Here is a 22,380-nt window from a genome sequence, read left to right as displayed (position 1 = left end):
GTTTAGTGCCGGAACTACTAAAAACAATTTTAGCTGCTCCATTTATTGATGAACTGTGCTGATTGCTCGTAAAAATATTCTTGAAAAGTCTGTTGTTATTGTTAGATTGAACGTACGACTGCCTGTACTTTATGCACATTTTCAAAGTAATATAAAGTAATTTACAATTTACACTAAAGACACAAGTTAAAGTTCGGTAAAGAGACTTCGTTTCTGGGAAATTGCTTCTCGTTGTAACAGCCTATTAACGAACGAATAATGAGACCACAACGCTCGAAATGATTTTGTTTGAATTAGTATTTCTTATTAGGCTTCCATCATGCAGACGATCTAAAAAGTCACATTTGAAGTTATTTTACATGGTGTTTTTGTATGCTTCGTTCATTGTTTACCTTGGCGCGTTCGTTTCAACTTTGTGCGTTCATTCTGATTGGGCCATCGCCCCGCCCGTCCCAAGGGACGCCAGGCGGGCCATCGCCCGCCCATCCCAGGACGCCAGGTGGGCCGCGTCGCCCGCCCGTCCGGGAGCCAGGCGACGCCGTCGCCCGCGTCCGGGACGCCGGCGGGGCCCGTCGCCCGCCCGTACCCGGGACGCCTGGCCGGGCCATCGCCCGCCCCGTCCCGGGGACGGCGGCGGGCCGTCGCCCGCCCCGTCGACGCCAAGGCGGGCCGTCGCCCCCGCCCCGTCCCGGGACGCTGCCGGGCCGTCGCCCGCCCTCCCGGGCCCGGGCCGGCCAGGGCGGGTCGCCCCGCCCGTCCAGGACGCCGGGGGCCTCGCCCGCCCGTCCCGGGACGCCGGCGGGCCGGTCGCCCGCCCGTCCCGGACGCCAGGCGGGCCGGGTCGCCCGTCCGCTCCCGGGACGCCGGCGGGCCGTCGCCCGCCCCGTCCCGGGAGCAGCGGGCCGTCGCCCGCCCGTCCCGGGACGCCAGGCGGGCCGTCGCCCGCCCGTCCACCCGGGACGCAGGCGGGCCGCGCCCGCCCGTTCCCGGGGACGGCCAGGCGGGCCGTCGCCCACCGCCCGTCCGGGGACCCCAAGCCTGGGGCCGTCGCCGCCCGTCCGGGACGCCGGCGGGGCCGTCCGCGCCCCTCCGGGAGCCGGCGGGCCGTCGCCCGCCCTTTCCCGGGACGGCTGGCGGGCCGTCGCCCGCAGTTCGACGGCCAGGCGGGGCCGTCGCGGGCCGTCCCGGGACGCCGGCGGGCCGTCGCGCGCCCGTCCCGGGACGCCTGGCGGGCCGTCGCCCCGCCCGTCCCCGGGACGCCAGGCGGGCCGCGCCCGCCCGTCCGGGACGCCGGCGGGGTCGCCCGCCCGTCCCGGGACGGCCGGCGGGCCGTCGCCCGCCGTCCCGGGGACCCAGGCGGGCCGTCCGCCCGCCCGTCCCGGGACCCCGCCGGGCCGGGTCGGCCCCGCCCAGTCCGGGACGGCCGGCGGCCCCGTTCCGCCCCCGACCTCCCGGGAACGGCCAAGGCGGGCCGTCCGCCCGCCCGTCCCGGGACCGCCAAGGGGGCCGTCGCCCCCCGCCTCCGGGACGCCTGGGGGCCGGCCGCCCGCCCCCACCCCCCAGGGCTGGTCCCCAACCCCCCCCCCCGCCCGGTGGGACGCCTGGCGGCCGTGCCCGCCCGTTCCCGGGACCCAGGGGGGCCTTCGCCCGCCGCCCTCCCGGGAAGCCTGGGGGGCCTTCGCCCCGCCCGTCCCGGGACGCCGGGGGCCGTCGCCCGCCCGTCCCGGGACCGCCTTGGCGGGCCGCGGTTCCCGGGACCGTCCCGTAACCCGGGACGCCAGGCGGGCCGGTCCCGCCCCCCGTCCCGGGACGCCTGGCGGGGTCGCCCGCAGTCCCGGGACGGGGCGGGCGCGCCTCCGCCCCCCGTCCCGGGACGACGGCGGGCCGTCGCCCGCACCCTAACTGGGGCCTGGCCCGGGCCCGTGGGAGGCCCTCCCCGCCCGCCCTTCCCGGGACGCCAGGGGGCCGGGCCGCCCGCCCGTCCCCCGGGACGCCAGGCGGGCCTCCGCCCGTCCAGGGACGCCAGGGGGCCGTCGTCCGCCCGCCCGGTCCAGGGACGCCTGGCCGGGTGCCGTCGCCCGCCCGTCCCACGGGACGCCAGGGGGCCGTCGCGCCCGCCCGTTCCCGGGACGCCATGGCGGGCCGTCGCCCGCCCGTCCCGGGACGCCAGGCGGGCCGTCGCCCGCCCGTCCCGGGACGCCAGGGGCGGGCCGTCGCCCGCCCGTCCCAGGGACGCTGCCCGCCCGTCCCAGGGCCGGGTCCCTGGACGCCTGGCTGGCGGGCCGTCGCCCGCCCGTCCCGGACGCCTGGCGGGCCGTCGCCCGCCCGTCCCGGGCCGCCAGGCGGGCCGTCGCCCGCCCGTCCCGGGACGCCAGTGCGGGCCGTCGCTTGCCCGTCCCGGGACGCCAGGCGGGCGTCGCCCGCCCGTCCCCCCGGGACGCCTGGCGGGCCGTCGCCCGCTGCCCGTCCCGGGACGCCTGGCGGGCCGTCGCCCGCTTGCCCGTCACGGGACGCCAGGCGGGCCGTCGCCCGCCCCGTCCCGGGACGCCAGGCGGGGCCGTCGCCCGCCCGCCCGTCACGCCAGGCGGGCCGTCGCCCGCCCGCCGTCCCGGGGACGCCAGGCGGGCCGTCGCCCGCCCGCCCGTCACGCCAGGCGGGCCGTCGCCCGCCCGCCGGTCCGGGACGCCAGGCGGCCGTCGCCCGCCCCGTCCCGGGACGCCTGGCGGGTCCGTCGCCGCCCGTCCGGGACGCCAGGCGGGCCTCGCCCGCCTGTTCCCGGGACGCAGGCGGGCCTCGCCCGCCTGTTTTTCCCGGGGACCCATGGCGAGCTTTGCCCGCCCCTCCCTATAGAGAGTAACACCTCTGCTTAACCTTAGAACCAGAATATGCCACTGAATCCTTTCAAATTCTTCCAGGGCCTTCTTCTTCCAATCCTACTGCTTCTTCTCTTCGCATGCCAGAATCTTCTCTGAATCCTCTCCTTCTTATCCTTGCACTCCACAAATCTTCTCTGAAGTCTCTGCTTCTTCTTCTGACGCTCCCTGAATCTTCTCTTAATCCTCTGCTTCTCCTGGCACTCCACTAATCTTTTCTCAATGTTTCCCTTCTCCTGCCCCTCCCCCAATCTTCTCTCTATCCTCTGCTTCCAATCTTGCCACTCCACCAATCCTTTCATTTTCCTTTCCCTTTCACCAATCAATAAAACTCTTACAAAACGTTTTATACTTATTTCCAGATAACTTTCATTTCCTTCAACCATTAACAAACCAAACTTATTACATATAAACATCAAACCTTCCATATAGTACACTTCAAACTTTCATCAAATACAAACCTTTACTTTTCTCAATCATAAAATCAAGTATTGCACTTCACTCTTAAAATCCATTCCAAACTAAAATCAATTCTAACACATGCATTTATCAAACAAGTCCTTTCAATTCCAGTTAAACTCCAATTATTATCTAAATAACAAAATTTGCTAAAAAAATTCATGTGTAAATGAAAATCGTACTTTCTAGATAAACTTTGTTATTGATTTCAATAAAAAAAAAAACTTTCCATACAACAAACATCCTCAAATTTTTCACATCTGATCCCTCTTCACAAGGCCAGCTTAGACTTGGTCGCTCCATTCCTTGAACATGGACAGCTGCTCCTTCATTTTCCACTTCTCTTTCTCCACGCATCTCTAATTCCCAGGCAACTTCTTCAACTGGCAAACCAATTTCTCCTTCGCTCCTCGCACCTCTCCAACCTCATCTTCCAACTGGTCGTTCCGTTCGCCCTGAACACCGCTCTTCCAACAATCCAGCCACTTGAAGCCATGATTTCCTTCCTGCTACAAGGCACCTCAGCTCCTTTCTCTTCAGTTTTGCAACCTCAACTTCACAATGGAGTCCACACCTTTCCTTCCTAAGGTCTTCCACTTTCTTCTGCAGGAGCTCGAACCTGACCTCGGCGTCTTTCCTGTCCGATTAGCGCTTTTCGGTCGCGTCTTTTCGTTCCTGGACGAGCCTCGCCATCCGCGCCGCTTCTTCGCTCTATATCTGCAGGTCCTTCTCCTTCTGTCGTAGCAGTTTCTCTGCCTCTCAACTTGCCAGTTTGCCTCTGGCAATTGCACTGTCGGTTCCCTTATCCTCTCACATAGGGCATCTTTGTGTAATCCATCAACTGCTCATTTTCTTCTGTGTCTTGACAATCTTGTCTTCCAGCTGCTGTTTTTCCATCTTCACTTGATCCTTCTCCTTCACAAACAACGTCTCACCTTCGAATAAGTGGGCCCTTTCTTGCCAGGCCTGTTCTTGCAACACCTCCTCAGTTATCTGCATCACACGAGTGCTTTCTTCCTTTCCGCCCGCCGCCTGAATCTCTTCATTGTAGTCAAGCCTCTGTTGCAGCTCAAAAATTATCCTGTCCAAGTTCACCTGCTGCTCTCTTTGGTACTGGATGGTGTCTCGCAAGGCCGAAATTCTCTCCTTCAATTCCATTTCCTTGGGCTCTTCACCTCCATCATCAGGAATTACGAGGACCTCACCAGTCAATAGGCAGCCTATAAACAACATCACTATCCTCGCCTCACACTTCTCTCCGTATTTCAAACAACATCTACACAACAACGTCACACAACAGCTGCTGCCAAGGCCAGGTAGGCCACATTTTCTTCAAACTGGAATACCCACTTCATATACTCTCCTCTATATCTCTCGCTTTTTCCTTGATTTCAATATTTTACAAGAGATATTTCGATTTATCGAAATATAGCAAGAAACATTCAGAAAGATTTTTAATCATGCCTTGTAGGTTTTATAAATTGCTGCAATTTTCTCTCTCTCTCTTCTCTCGTCTCTCTCTCATCTCTCCTGTCGTCTCTCTCCCTCTCTCTCCTCTCTCTCTCTTCTCTCTTCTCTCTCTCTCTATCTCTCTCTCTCTCTCTCTCTCTCTCTCTCTCGGGATCTTTTTGCAGTAAGTATCTTTTTGTTTGGTCTCTTATCGTCTTATCTATTAAAATATATTTAGGGATTTTCCTTTATTTACCTTTTTGTCTACAAGAACAACAATACTAACTACAGGCGGGCAATTGGAACTGAGCAAAAAAAAAAGGTACCATTTTTTTAAGCTACGTTTTATTTTTATTGAATTTAACAAAATAACTAAAAGATATCATTCTAAATGAATTAGCCGAGACATCAAGAGAAATAATATATATTATATATAATAATCAACTTCTCAACCATAATGATTTTCAAACACTATAGGTAAGTTTTAAGATTTTAAATTTATATCATATGGATACAAAGAAAAGGTAAAACGAAATTTAATTATACTCAATTTTGTCCTATATAAAAGTGAAAATCAGATATAAAGGAGTACAATTTTATTAGAGCATAACCTGATTCCTAAATTGAAATGCAATATAGAAATAAAGTAGAAAATCCAAACAACCCTATTTCTATATAAGGCGACGCATTTGGTGTGAATGCATCCTTAGAACACAAATGTAATTAATACTGTTTAATACGGATCATAATGACAACAACTAAATACTGTGCCTCTCAATGATGTGTAACGAAGAAACTGTTGCAATTTAAAAACAATTACAGAATCAATAATGTCGTCAAATAATAAATACAACAATGAAAACGACATGACTTGTAAGGTTAAGAAAATGAATTGCAGAAGCGTGCTTGATAAAGAAAAAAAATATCTGCGTGAAAACACGTTCCAGGGAAATCAAATACATAACCCACACTTCTGTTACATCATATAAACTGTAGATTCCATACCTGATCGTCTGTGTGAGGTCACAGATGCAGATGGAGGTTGGACATCCTACTCATTGTATATTATCATACTAATAATAATGATAAAATATTGACACTAGCTCACGTGTTTGTGTTATGTTCCTTTTACTTGATTACCAGTTAATGCAAATGTTTTGGAAGACCATGCATATTTCAAAGGTTTAAAGTGAAAAGTTAAATTTATAGTATCTCAAAATTAAATGAAAAAAAGTTATATTGGTTCAAAGTTATCTGCCAGATTGTCGGAAAAATGTGATGTTTTTTTAGTTTAACATTTAGTCAAACTGAATAAGCCTTAAATTTTGAATATAGAAGGCTTTGTAAATATCACTACTTTTATTTTGTTATTTTGAAATAAAGGGAATTACAAAACGCGCTTCATTCCAAGAAAAGAAGGAAAAACAGATTAAGGTAATAAAGTTGAGACAGAATAAGAGCACAGCAGTTAAGAAACTAAGCCTGGAATATTAAAAAGGGGGTCCAAAAGGTAGAAGAAATAAGCCCTGATAGAATTAGTGGAGCTAAAAGCTGCAGTCTACGAATGGCCATATACTAGGCAACTTAATTCGCCAATGTAAAGGTAGAAGCTAGTGGTTCCTAACCCTCCCTAAGACAGGAAATGGTCAGGGAACGGCAAGGACCACGGCAGTTGACTTCACAGGAGAGAAAAGTTAAATTCCTACAATAACATATCTCTTTTTACATTAGAATTAGCTATAACTACATCGGCACTAGAAAACTTCTTTGGTTCTTGAAACACAGAAATTAAGTTAAGTTATTTTCTATTACAATGCATCTTGAAAACAAGGATGAAAATATCCTTACGAAAAAAAATATAGTAAAATTGATAATAACTGATATTTTGCAACTGATCTGGTGCTAGGAAGAAAATAAGAACACGAGGCTTCTTCACACCATAATCTAGAAAAGAACTTAATAGTTATCTCTCTCTGTCTTTCTCTCTACTTATCGTTGTCTTGTTATATTCTGTGGTTCTGTCTTTCTCTTTTCCACCAAATATGAACCTGTTATATTGGTGAAAGTATCCTAATATTTCATGTTGTTTTAGTTACTAACATTTAGAAAAAATAAATAAAGAAAATTATATATAGCCGTAATTTTTAGTGTTATTGCTCATATCGCCCGCCTTCTTTATGGAGGTTGGCCCAATCATGAATTGTATAAGTATATAGACATGTATCTGTGTGTATGGTTGCTACCTCAATAAAGTAAGTGAACTGAAAATTTTGCTAATTTGTTGATAGAGATGTTCTTATATATATATATATATATATATATATATATATATATATATATATATATTATATATATATGAATAACTTGATCACGAAGTATATAAAACGTGATGCTATGTATAAATAAAGGTTTTTTTGCCACGAAGGAAAAATGAAAAAGCGAGATAGCCGAGTACTTTCGGTCCTATTCGGACCCTTTGCTCAGTAAAGGGTCCGAATAGGACCGAAAAGTACTCGGCTATCTCGCTTTTTCATTTTTTCCTTCGTGGCAAAAAACCTTTATATATAATATATATATAGTATATATATATATATATATATATATATATATATATATATATATATGATATATATATATATATATATATATATATATATATATAAGAACATCTCTATACATCTCTATCAGCAAATTAGCAAAATTTTCAGTTCACTTACCTTACTGAGGATATATATATATATATATTATATATATAATATATATATATATATATATATATATATATATATACTATATATATATATATATATCTATATATATATATATATATATATATATATAAAGAGGTGGCTTGCTGCTTTACAGATCATCACTGTTAACACTGTTGGTGAAAGTTTTGTATCGATCTCGTGGACAGTCATGTCAGTATATAACGATTTAATGATCTATAGGAAATGTTATTTCATAAATACTGAGTTCCTAAGCACTTTTGAGTCTCATATTTATTTCGCATATTTCCTTAAATGCACATTTTACACTCAAACCCAGTTTCGTCAACAACAAAATGTTTACGACCACTCTCTTAATTAACGTTAATAGATTATGGATACTTTACTCTATGCTCAAGAAAAATACCTGCTGCCCACTCCTCCTTCCTTGGCCTGACGGCGCAACATCTATTGGATGTTCCGTTAGTTACTTGTTCAACTGCTTCAGGACCTTTCACACTGTCGTACGTAAATGCGCCACGATGTCGGACCAACATGCGACTAGCAGTGGACCATTATCTCTAATGTATGTACCTTTTCACACTATGTCGGTCCGGCACAGTGTTGCCAAAGTGCGGAGAAACGACTAAAAGTGCGGAGAAGATTCGAGGGGGAGTCATTGAATGCAGAGCTGAGGTCTGCACTCCTCACGTGTGCGGCGCTGTAGGTCCGCATATATATTTATGCTTTTAAAACTTTTTTTCATCAATGAAAAAATGATTGAAATTATATGATATTTTTGAAAGTACTAATATTTTTGAAAAACTAACCATTTTCACTAGTCTCGAGTGTTCACGCGCCAATATCAAATACGATCATACGATTGTCAATTAAGAACTGATTTGACAACAGCATATGACGTAACCCAAACGTGATGTTTTAAAATGCATTCATTCTTAGGTCCAGCAATCTTCAATTTGCGTTTGTAATTTCATATATATATATATATATATATATATATATATATATATATATATATATATATATATATATATATATATATACATACATATAGTTTAGTAAAATTTAATTAATTTGTGAATTAATCTCAGGGTGAAGGCTGACTTACATTATTGTAAACTTAGTCATGTTTAATGAGTTTTTATTTTATTTATTTATTTACTTATTTATTTTGAGAAAACAACTGCAAATATGCATTAGGCAATTGCATTAGTTGAAGTGATTTAACTGATTATAACCGAATAAGTTTCGATATAAGTATGCTAGGAAGTGGAAATTAACACTACACATCCCGGTGCGGAGCTATAATTTCTCGGTGATGTGCGGACTTTGCGGTAACCCTGTATGAAGTGTTCACCATAGAGTGGCAGCAGGAACCGTGTGCATAAGCATTGGCCTAATATTTGTAAATTAACTTTCTACTTTTATGGCGTTATATCGAAAGTTATTATGATTCCTTTTGATAAAGCACAGTGAAGTTTAGCATCTGATTAAATGAAATATAAATAAGACAAGTGGTGTAAAAAAAAAAAAAAAAAAAAAAAAAAAAAAACGAAATCCAAGTTATGTGCGCGTTTAGCGTTGGTTACAGGGTTAGGCCTATTTCAAGAATCAAGGAAATATATTTTTCAGCTTGTTAGTTACTAATTTCATGGAATTTCTCGATTGAGCAAATTTTTGCATGCAAAATTGCGTTCAGGGTCGCACCAAACTAGTATTTTCGTAGGTTTCCACCTTTTTTTTTTTTCAGTGCATGAGTGAGACTATTCTTGTCCATACGATCCGGAGTGTGAATATGCTTGGCGAGCATTATTTTAATTAGAGTATCCCCTGTTAAGCTCTCTCTCTCTCTCTCTCTCTCTCAGGACGTTTTTATCTATAAGGAATAACCAGAGGTCTGTTTTAAGAATCGAGCACAGGCCTATTGGTCATGCTCGGGTGCTTCTTTATATATATATATATATGCAGTCAAGTATTATTGCATAACAGAAATTTATGAGTTTTTTTGTAGATATATATATATATATATATATATATATTTATATATATATATCTACAAAAAACTCATAAATTTCTGTTATGCAATAATACTTGACTGCATGGATCGAACGGATTACTGGTTGTCAGTGGAAATATGAATTTGGGTGATATCACTCCCTTATGATACGCCCACTTACGCAAATTCAGTCTTAAATTTCACGGTTGGGAAATGATTCGAAGATTTGAGGTAGTAGGTTGAAGTGAAAAAGGTGGAGTTAGTATTGTGGGTAGAGTTAGAAAGGGGGGGGGGGCGGGGTCTGTCGTCTCCCTGCTTAACCAGATGGTGATTTTACGGATGTTCTGGTCGCTTGCGACCGACTTTCTTATTTTTTATATAGCGAGTCTGTTTCCCAGGTGCAAGGACAGGTTCTGGTGTCGGTCCTGAAGGTTCTATCTTTGCCTAAATAACAGACAGTGGCCCTGCATTGTAAGCCTTGCAATGCCCGGAACTAGGCCTAGTCACCTGAAGGTAGCAGCAGAGGTTAGAGCTCGAAGATGGTGTTTTATGCTCTGTCCCAGAAGCTAGAATCAGAACTACCAACCACCCCCAACTTCTCCATTGAATCTAGGTGCATTCATGGTTGATTATGTTTAATGTCGCGGAGATTTTCCTTTCACATTCTATTGATAATTGCATGGTTTTATCCATCTTCGCTAAAATAATTGATAATACACTATAATATTAAATATTTGTTTCCACATTGCTCGAAATATACATTGGTAATGTTGGTAATTCTGTGTTGAACGAGAATTTTAAATTGTTTCGTTTCTATAGTTTGAAGTAATTGCTATACTTTAAAATAATTACTATTACCGTAATTTTTTCTTATGATTGTTATAAATATCATAGATTTGATATTTGTGCATCATATGTTAGCTTTATTTTGCTCGATAGAGGTTTCACTGTAGAAAAAATATATATTTTTTAGCTACGAGTTGTAGTTGCCAGTTAGTGAATTTCGAACGAAATTCTCTGAAATTTGTCGCTTCAGTTTTGGAACTTACTGTACATGAGGTTTTTCCCGGGCAGGCACCTAGCTCCCAACAAACCAGCAAATTTTACCCAGCTTCCCAAACCATCAGCACTCAAATTCCTAACATTTAATTCAAATTAACCCTTCACCTTGAAAAAAAAAATGGAAATGAATGCATGGGAATGTGTTTCACAGAAACAAATTTCTGACTGACAATGGGACTGAACCCCAGTCGCTTGAGTGAGAGTCAAGGGCGTTAGCACATTGGACACAATTAGTCATAAAAGAAGTTGGAACAGAAGTTACTGCCCTCCAGAGGGTTTTCCAGTGCAGGCACCTAGCGCCCTAAGTACCAGCGAATTTTACCCTATTCCCGACCCATCAGCACTTATATTTCATAGTGAGGGTAATTTGAATTAAATGTTAGCCATTCGAGCGCTGATGGATCGGGAAGTTAGGTAAAATTTGCTGGTGTGTTGGTTGCTCGGTGCCTGCCTAGGAAAAACCTCAGGTGCATAGTATTTAGTTTCCAAAATATATTTACAATAAAAAACACATATCTAGATTATCAGATGAAAATAAATGAGTTATCCTTGGAGAAGCAGGAAAGGGAGCCCTCTTCATAGGGCGCCATAAGGATGGGAGTAGAGTAGGAATGCCACTGTGCACAAAGAGATGAGCAGATCAACAGCTGACTAACTCCTGATCTATAACTGAAAACAGAAAGGGTAACCTAACTGAAAAGGAGCTTGATTGAGGAATTGCTCAGAGGGTGCTTAAAATGAACTTAATTCCGATAACTTGGATTTTAAACAATTACGTTACACTTCACTTCACTGAATCATAAATAAAAACATCAAACAAAAGCAATACAGGTCTCACTGTAGGTATATTGCACCGTGAAAGGAAAAAAGAAAATATTAAAAGACTGACGGGGGCGTGACTAGCTAAGAGAACCTCAATTCAGGCAATTTACCTTCGTCATGAGATAGATTCCTAATCGTGGGGGAGTCGGGGGTAGGGGGTGATGGAAAGGGAGGGCAAGTATCAAGGGGCAGCTTCAGAGAGCAAGGGAGGACAGTAGCATCCTGGTTGAGCTTCCAGCATCTTCTAAGGACGAACTTGTCCATGTGAGGCCTTCTTATAGTTTTGGGGGGATTACGCTGTTGCTCAGTTTTCTCAGAAAAGCAAGCCAATGTGGGGTCTCTCACCTGGACATGAGGTCATCAATATGGCGCCGAGCACATGGTCAGATCTATGCCTTCTGCCAGCCAGGGCCTTGGACGAGGATTAGCTTGATTCATGCATATAACGGTGAAAGAATTTTGCTCATTCAAAGGGAACTGATTAAATTCATCATGGGCACGCGATTGAATTTTACACATGTGTTTTCTCTACCGAATCAATTGGTCAGTGTTGACAAAGGCTGCTCGAGCGAGACAGCTCAAAGTCGTTTGCATCTGCCTAATGAACACCTAGTGTGAATGAAACTTTACGCTAAGTTTAATTTTGGGAAACGACCTAGGAGTTCTTTGAAAATTTTCACCCTCTGGGAAATGAATATTTGAGTGTGGTTTTCTCACAGCTCACTGGCTGGGAAATAAAACTGAATGAAATGGAATTGACCACGTGATGCGCTTTATTAATGAGTTAAACATATGCAAATGCTAGACACAAATTTTTGGTTCATGTGGCCTGAAAAAATTCTTAGGCTGTTATAAAATTTACTCGGCAAAGAAAAATAATATGCTTGCCTAATGAATTCCTAACCTCTAAGAGAGAGAGAGAGAGAGAGAGAGAGAGAGAGAGAGAGAGAGAGAGAGAGAGAGAGAGAGAGAGAGAGAGAGAGAAAGTAAAAATAATAACCCTAGAGATACAAAAACAAAAATTGCTGGACAAGTAGCCCTCGTGGCTTCTAATGTGTGCCTAACTAACCTCGTGGCTTCTAATGTGTGCCTAACTAAATTTTTTCAACAGAAAAATTGTCTGAATCCACCCCACTATTTCCTGTTGAACACTTCGAAATTCACTCTTCTCCTTGCCTAACTAAACAGCCATGAAAGACATGCAAGTTATCATGCAATAGCAATCAAAGCTTGTGGAAAGGGGAATAACTTCCTCTTCTCTATAACTGACAAATTCCTAACTCTAATTCAATGACAATTTTGGTCGCGTCTAACATGAAATAAATTGACAGAAAACAACACAACTTACTGTGGAACTGGATCGCTTGTGACCTTATAAAAGAAATTTACGCTAGGAAAATGTTCGTTTTTAATCTTGCAACTAGCTCTTAGCGAAGGGAGCAAGAACAAGAGATACTGTGCATCGGTAGCCACTGATATGTTTTCAACTATGGGATGTTGTTTAGCCAAAAGGGTTACACTGGAAATATACGCAACTTTCTTTGGGATAACGAAAATGGAGTATTTATTGGAGAGACACAAAAGGGAGCCCTCTTCCTAGGGTGCCATAAGGATGGGAATACAGTGGGAATGCCACTGTGCACACAGTGATGAACAGATACACAGCTGACTAACTCTTAATTTGTAATTAAAAAAAACAAAGGGTTACCTAACTGAAAAGGCGCTGGATCAAGAAATCGAGGAATTGGAAAGAGGGTACTTAAAATGAACTCGATTTCAATAACTCGGATTTTAAACAATTGCAGTGCACTTCACTTCACTGAATCATAAATCAAAACATCAAATAAAAGCAATACAGGTCTCACTGTAGGTAGTATATCGCACTGTGAAAGGAAAATGAAAATAGTAAAAGACCGACAGGGATGTGACTGCCTAATAGAACCTCAATTCTGGTACTTTACCTTCGTCAGAAGATGGAATCCTCGTCTTCAGGGGGCCCGACCGAAGGGGAGAACAAGTGAATAATAATCACAACAAAAGGTACTGAAGCCAATAACAGCCACGTATCAAGATGCAGCTCTAGAAAGCAAGGGAGGTGCGTAGCATCATGGTTAAGCTACCAGCGTCTTCTAAGGACGGACTTGTCCATGCGAGGCCTTTTCATAGTTTTGGGGGGGATTACACTGTTGCCCGGTGCAGCTGGCAGTAGAGTTTTTGCGGAACAGCAAGTCATTGAGTGGTCTCTCACGTAGACATGGACATGAGGTCATAAATATGGTGCTGAGCACATGGTCAGTTCTATGCCTAATGCCGGCTGGTGCCTTGGGCGAGGATCAGCACTCTCTCTGGATCAGTGCCTGAAAATCAAGGTCTTGACAGTCATTTGAACAAGGAAAGAGGATTAAAGAATTATCCCTCAAAGGGAGTGGTGAGAGGATTTTAGGGGCAAATTCTGCCTACAGTTTACTCTGCAAATTACATGAAAGATTACGAATATGATTTGCATATCAAAATATTGCACATTGACTGTTACTTTACGGGTTGGAGGATGAGATGGCCTGTGAGAGGTTTTACACAGACAACACACACACACACACACACACACACACACACACACACACACACACACACATATATATATATATATATAATTATATATACATACATACATACATACATACATACATACATACAGACATGTACAAGAGCATATGAAATGTTGGAAATGGAAACGTAAAAAGTATAAATGAGGCGCCCAGCAAAGCACGATTTTAATCTAGTCTTTACCATTTTAAAGGAAATTTATCTGTGTACCATATATCCAAAGATTATGCCATTATTATAAGTTATACTTAAGCCATAGTATAGAATGTATGGTTAAGTAGAGTGTGCCGGCTTGTTATTTTACCTGATTATAATGATATTTGCGGTTGGACATACTTATTTTGACCATTTATTAATTAGTGACATCACAACGTATAAGAATAAATGTTAGAGATAGTAAAATAGGTCATGTAAGCTCATTGGCCACATCTTAGTTAAAAAAGGCACAATCTTTGTCTGCTTGTCAACATGATTAGCCTCGATGTTATGGTTAAGGCAACTCTATCTCGAATGACCGTTGACGTGCAGTAGGCTAACCTCGTCTCACAGGTCATGGTCGATTTACGGGTTTTCACGTTAAAAACACGAAAGTTGTATGTCCACAGTTTTATTTTATAATAATAAGCAACAGTAGTTCCCCGCTTGGATGTCGGCAATGTTTGTTGTTACAGATCGAAACACAACACGCCATAAAATCATCACTGTCTGAACTACTAAAGCTATTAAGTGCAGCTCTAATTTGTGTTGCAAGCACTTAATTAGGCGTATCCAATTCACGTTGCATTTCATTCAACTGAGCCTTTTCACAAATCTTTGGTTTTTTTCTAATATTTGTTGTCAATAAATCAAAGGTGTTAAATGTATCAATAACTGAAGGCATGAAACCAACATCAAACTCGGTCCTAAACACGTTACTATGATAATTAAAAAGAAACAGTACCTACCTACATTTGGATGTTCATCTTTAATAAACTTCACATACATATACAACTTCACAACACTAAGCTTCGATTCCATGAACACGAGGCTACAAGATTTAGAGGGAGAATAATGAGATGTCATGGTCGGCAGCTTCTTAATGTGTTCAAGCGCAAAATATGAATTAAAAAATAAAGTTAAAATAAACATGGGAACGAGAAACAAATCAAGAAATGAGTAAGTAAAATAGAACTTTCGTAATCAGTAATTTGTTTGTGAACTTGAACCTTGCGCAGCAGGTATCATGCGACGATTTATTGGCACCGGCACCATTAATTTCTGCAAATATGACGTCTGGACATTGTCTCCCATCCCCCAACATTCTTTAAACAATGCCTCTATCATAGGCACAGTAGCTTTCTCAAAACACAATCAGCACAAGCAGGTCCAATTTTACGTGCTTCTTCATAAATCTTTCAGCAAGTATAAGTCTTACTTTCTTTACAGAATCTTTCAGCGATATTTATTTTCCCAGCACAACAATAACTTCACTTGGATCGCTGTTAATAGATTCACCTTCACTAATACGATCTTTTGTTGATCAGTATTATTAACACTATCAGCCAGAATAAACAAAATAGAAAGGTTGGAACGAATAGAAAGAACGGGATGGAGTCTCTGTGTCCTGTCATACAAGTTAAGAGCAGCGTCAAGCCAAATTAGCCAATTGAAACACGAGCCCAGTCTGTGAGCGTTTTTATTGGTCGCTGAGACTGAGCGGGAGATAGGTAGAGAGAGACGACTAATGCTCACAACCCAATACCCCCGGCACACACCATCCCTTGAGGAGAAGCCCCTTTGTTCAAGGGAGTCTCTTTGCAGAAGTTTCTACGTCGCATGAGGGTGGAAAAAGTGTTTGCATTCAATGGCATATTAAGGTCACAGATGAAGTGCTGATGCATAGGGGAAAGCCTGGGGGAAAATGTCGTACTGCTAACTATTTTGACCGCGGTGGCGCTTGCGCCCTTTCTCCGCCCGGAGCCTCAAAATTTAATGTCTTAGTGTGTAACCAAAAGTACCACACCCTTAAGGTTCGGTCTGTACCATTTTACGCTCAAAATGGTTACCATGTTTATTACCAGCCCTGGGGTATGAAAGTAAAATCATAGAAAAAAGATGGTAAATATTATAAACATAAGCAAAGCCATGAAATTGAACAAAAACACAAACAAATGGAGGCAAATATTCCGGGAGGCGACTGGCGAGATACAGGCTGCAGTAGTAGTCTTCAGTTTTACCAGTTTCGATTCTAATTCCAATTTACGGATGCGTTCATTATAATTACTTTGCCTAAGGTTTTGAATGGCATAGAAGGTAGACCTTGCTGATTTTTCACAATTTGTTCGTAACTGATAAACTATTATTTCTAAAGACAGAATTGAGTACATCCCACCTTTAAACAGACAACAGGATTTTAGTACCCTTGTTTTGTTACTTTCTTTTTCCTCTTTGCAGATGCACCTATTGTAAGAATACGGCTTGGACCTTCCCTTCACCCCGAGTTTATCAAGGAGGGAGACGATGTCTATTTTGAGTGCGCTGTCAAGGCAAAGCCACAGGTATTCAAGACTGTATGGCGTCAAAATGTAAGTTTTTCCCTTTTAATTTAACCATGACTGAATGATTTGGCTTGGTTTATTTTCAATTAACTCTGTAGAACAGGTTTAAAAATCAAGAGAGAGAGAGTGGATATTGTAATATGTGATGGATGATGTACGTGAAACCCATACTGTAATCCATTTTCAGAATAGAAATGAAAGTGAAACGGATAATACTCTAAATAGTGAGATCGGTCTCTGAATATGTATTTGTGTGTGTGTATATATATATATATATATATATATATATATATATATATATATATATATATATATATATTGTGACGAAGTGCTAAGTATCTGGTTACTACACTTACCATTCATTAATTGTTGCCTCACAAAAGCCAGACACTTGAACCCTCATCACAGGTACTAAACGACTGAATACTCTAAAGGCAACAGTGATCCCTTAACAACTTAAAATTCACAATATCAGGGAAAATTACTGTTACTTGAAAACAAAGTAAAGTTTAATTAATTCTTGAATCAAATTAAGTAAAATTAAGTCAAAATTAATATCACAAAATTCAAGAAAATTAATTCAATCAAAATTCAAAAGTGTTAGGCAATAATTGAAAATTAGAAATTAATTCACAAGTGCTAAACAATAATAAAACTTGAAAAGAATTCTAATTAAATGCAAAATAATTCAAAAGTGTTAAATTTAATTAAATATGCAATGATTAAGTAATGAAAAAAACTAAGTTAATTAAATCGTGAATGCAAATGAAGACAGAAAAATGTGGAAAATACCAAAATTGCAAAAAGTACTAATCACACAGAATATAAAATAAAAAGACACACTTCAATAAGGAAATGGACAAATGCACAAAACATAAACAAACACAAAACACAAAAAAAATTGCAATGTGTAAAAATTTAAATAGTTTCACTCAAACCACTGTAAATATTAGTTATCAGTTATTAGTTTTTACCAAACCTTCGTAACCATCAGTTATTAGTTTTTACCAAACCTTTGTAACCATCAGTTATTACTTTTTACCAAACCTTTGTAACCATCAGTTATTAGTTTTTACCAAACCACTGTTACTATTAGTTATTAGTTTTTACCAAACCTTTGTAACTATCAGTTATTAGTTTTTACCAAACCACTGTTACTATTAGTTATTAGTTTTTACCAAACCTTTGTAACCATCAGTTATTAGTTATTAGTTAACCACTGTTCCTATTAGTTATTAGTTGCAACTAATAAAAATATAACACACTCTACCTTGGTATACCAACTTCTTTCTTTCTTTGCTCCAGGCTTGTTTCACACTTTCACAAAACCAGGCGCCGTTACACAACAATGTTTGTTCAGATTCCACAAAAAACACTAAATAACACTAAATAAACTCTGAAAAACATTAAATCTGAATTCTACAAGTACGAAATCGTTATGTTACTTTAAAATCAAAAGTGCTATGCGATGGAGAGGGAGAGAGATCTGAACGCCTCGCGGTTCTAAGATGTAATGAGAAACTTCTCCCTTATGGAAGCTGGACTGGAGATGACACAAAACGTTTTGGGACACAATTCTATCTAGAAGCTTCCATTATGATGCAACTTTACATAAAAATGTGAAATCTGCACGTGGCTTTGACAAAGACGAACGCGAACAAGATGAGTATACATTCATGTTCGTACCCGATCAAGACGGAGGTCGAGCGATAATTAAGACTGACATATTTTAAAAAACACAACGAAGACTCGAGCTCCCACAACCTCGAGGACATGAAAAGTTAATGAAACAATTTTAGCTTTGAACGGACAAAGATATTCTCTCTCTTTCTACATTCTACGTTATATATTCTTATACAATATGTAATGCAGAAATCTGAACACACATTTTAAACATCCTATCTCTAAGCTATCTAGGAATCTGAAAAAAAAATGTTCCCAAAATCTTATACACAATATTTTATACAGTCAAAGAGGGGATATATGCATTTTGACAGTAGCAATATATAATATATATATATATATATATATATATATATATATATATATATATATATATATATATATATATATATTATAATCTGTAGCAAAAGGGACAATAGTATCATGTACCAGAATCAGCAATACACAGGTTTTAAGTCTCATCCAATTTTCAGGAGCAAACAAATTTAATACAGGGAATTCTACAAGTGGTAATACCAATACAATACAAGATTATACCTCTCAGCAATCTAATATGAAATCATCATCATCCAGTTTTTCAAGACAGTTACAGAAGCCTAATATTGTCTGCTTCAAGCATGGAAGAGCAGGACACTTTAAGATATATATATATATATTATATATATATATATATATATATATATATATATATATATATTAAATAGTGGGGTTGATAACCTTATCTCTTGCCGATTAGAGACAGATGCAAAACGCTGGAATCCTCAGAGATGCTGAGATGGAAAACAAATAGGAAACAAGTAGTGTGCACAATTGAGTTCATTGACGCATTCCAAAAACATGAGTTAAACACGGGAAAGTTATCGAGTATGTAGCATCAGTTAGTGGATGTGAGTTCGTATTACGTGTCACAGAAAATGACATATAACCTCTGGTATGTGAATTGGCGGAGAAATTGAACTGCAACTGTCAGTGTGGACAGTGGTGATTTCGGTGTAGAAGAGGCGTTGGAGGTCCGTCGGAAAAGGTAGAAGTGAAATGACAATTAATTCAGTTCTAGAGAAGGGGAAGTGCGATGTGGCACATTTTGTTGACGAACTTTAATGTTTAATTGTCTGATAATTATATTTTAATTTTCATATGGATTCGAAGCCACCATATAGAAAAATGAGTTTTCTCTAGACGTATTTTTAATTTAAGATAGAATGAATTTTTGGACAGAAAGAGATAAAAGGGAATACTTAATTAAATATGATTTTGCGAAGAATATGATAGTATTTTTGTTCTTTTTTTTTAGTTATTCTTAACCCATTTTATTCCATTTACATGTTAGCTATTTTGGGAAATAAAAAGTATATTTCAGTAATAGTGGGAGTCTGAATATGCCTAGAGTTTGATATTTGATTGTCAGCTAGTTTCAGACGGCGACTCTTACAGGGAAGCAGAAAGGTAGGTCACGTTACCAAATTAGGAATTTCTTTCCATTTATTTAAACGAGTGTCATTTTGACCTCGTAAGATATATATATATATATATATATATATTATATATATATTATATAATATATATATATATATATATATAAGAACATTTGTAGCTTAATGTGTAATCAGACTATATATATATATATATATATATATATATATATATTACACCACCATGATTCATATACATGAATTGAGCTACAAATTTCCTTTAATATCAAATCGCTCTACTCTTGAATTGATATATTTTCATATATGTTATTTTCTGTGAGCTGGTTCGAATCCACGAGAGGACGAAATTATTATTAAATAAAAAATTTCCCTTTCAGTTAACATGAATGAAAATATATCAATTCCGAGGTAGAGCGAATTGGTTGTTGAAGGACATTTGTAGCTTAAAGCACACACACACACACACACACGCACACACACATATACACACACACACACACACACACACACATATATATATATATATATATATATATATATATATATATATATATATATATATATATATACAGAGACAGAGAGAGATGGGAACAACTGTGGTCTAATTTTGTATTGCGCTCATCATGTGATCTAAGTAATTCTTGTGATTTTATTGTGAAATGTCTAGCCCCACGCGTTATTTGTCATGACTAATGACGAGCATAAAGCAAGAGAAGATATACTTGAGTCCAGCTAGCTTTGCAGCTACGCCCCTCCCACTGATTACGTCACGACCATTCCTTGAAGATGCTTGATTGGAAATAATTTTCTAAAAGTTGGTTATTCTGTGGTTCTTTTCATCTTCATTTATTTTGCAATGGTTGTTTTACCAACCTAAAGTACGTAGTGTTGGTTACCAAAAGGAGACTTTATATTATCGCCTGAAAAAAAATAAAAAAGGAAAATAAGAATAAAGTCAGAAGTGTTCCACGTTTCTACAATCTCGTGTTTCGAAAATGAGGTTCACCTGAATACGGAGGTGACACTGGGAATGTCTGCGTTCGAATCGATGCACTTGAATCGTTGTTTTTCCCATGTTGTAGAGTCAATTACTATGTTAGCATGGTATTCGCCTACCCCTTCATAGATCCTAGAAGTTGATCCATCACTTGTTGGAATGTTGCAGGTGGATTCATCAGACCAACGGCAAAACAGTTTACTGATTAATGATTGACTCTACAACGTGGGAAGAACAACTGAAGATTCCAAGAGAGTTTTTAAGAAACTATGGGAAACAGGATTAACAGGAAATCTAGAAAAGAGTGAGTTGGGATGGCAAGTGTTCAGTGTCTTGGGTTCGAAGTTGGAAAAGGCCTTCTCGCTCCTGTAATTAATAATGTAGAAAGTATCCGTAAGGCTACCCCACCTACTACCAGTAAACTGCAAAACTATGGGCAGTCATTGTATTTAAAAGGTGAGACACAGCTCTCCACCAAGTTCTTGAAGTTTGTTGGATCTGAATGTCGCCACATAAAATGAATCCTATGGCGGACACTTTTACCTCTTAGTTTTTGGGGAAATAGAAATAGTGATTGAACTGATGTGTTTTTATGGAGAGGTGGTGTGTGGCATTTTAATTCAGATGATTATTACTGGGAGTGATTGCACTTTATGTTATTGCGATTTACAATTCATTTTCCTTTTTTCATATTAGTTTTTTTTTTTTGGGGGGAGGGGGGGCGGGAATAAAGGCTCTATTTTTGTATGCCAGAGTTTGGTTTTAGCCTAGATTTGAGGCAATGGCAGGGCATAGGCCTACACATCAAATTCTTATATTTTGAGGCAATGTCAGGGCATACGCCTACACATCAAATTCTTATATTTTAGGTCTATCTTAGAAATAATCTTGGCTTACCCAATATTATCAAGTAACTGATCTATAAGAGGCAATGGATAATTGTCAGCCACACACTGATAGAATTCAGTTTCCTATAATCAGTACACATCCTAAATGGCCCATCTTGTTTCTTCACTAACACACATGGAGAACTCTAATGACTTGAACTGGGTTCTGTTAATCAATGATAAGGTGGTAAGCAATAAGTTCTCTGCTTAAATGATATTCATCTTCTTGGATCTTGATCTCATGCTTGGTCAGATCGGAACGCCTAGGTACATCTTAAGAAATTTCTGTGAAACTTCTAATCACTTCACTCAATTCTTCACCTTGCTCAACACTCAGATCTTTTGGTTAATCCTCCAAATTTTCTAAAATTGAAAAATTGTTCATCTAGCTTTCAGCTCCCAATTCATAGCCATAGTCGTCTTCTGTAAATGAAGCGGTCTGTTTTACTGGTTTCAGTTTCTAAGAAGTAAGGTTTCAAGGGGTTAACATGTAGCTTCCTTTGTTGCTTTCTTCTTTCTAGTGTTCATCATGTAAGCTCCATCACTTAATTTCCCAATTATCTTGTAATGACCTTGAAATCCGTTATCAAGGAGAAACCTTTTCATAGGCAGGAACACGAACACTTGTTAATCTATGCTAAAAAAATCTTAGCTTAGTCTTATCATCATATCTCCTTTTCATTTTCTCTTAACTTACTTTCAGAATTTCATAGGAGACATTTCTATTCTCCTTTAACCTTTTCCTCAAGTTTTCATATTCTCCTTGGATTTCCTATTGATTTTCTTCCCAATTTTCCGCAGGAATCTTCAATATTCCTCTTACTTCTCAACCATTAGGTGTACATCCCA

At 41.1% G+C, this 22,380-nt stretch overlaps 1 protein-coding gene across 1 annotated transcript in view; it reads left to right on the top strand.

Moving 5' to 3' along the window:
* LOC135195701 (uncharacterized) overlaps positions 1-22,380 on the top strand; it is a 249,855-nt gene that overhangs the window by 115,316 nt on the left and 112,159 nt on the right. The window contains 1 exon segment of the mRNA XM_064222101.1: positions 16,428-16,558. Within this exon segment, the coding sequence (XP_064078171.1) occupies positions 16,428-16,558 (131 nt within the window).

This window comes from Macrobrachium nipponense, chromosome 16 (assembly GCF_015104395.2).
Source record: "Macrobrachium nipponense isolate FS-2020 chromosome 16, ASM1510439v2, whole genome shotgun sequence".
Classification (NCBI taxonomy): domain Eukaryota; kingdom Metazoa; phylum Arthropoda; class Malacostraca; order Decapoda; family Palaemonidae; genus Macrobrachium; species Macrobrachium nipponense.
The sequence above is the reverse complement of the archived record's forward strand: the minus strand, read 5'-3'. Positions and strand labels throughout refer to the sequence as shown.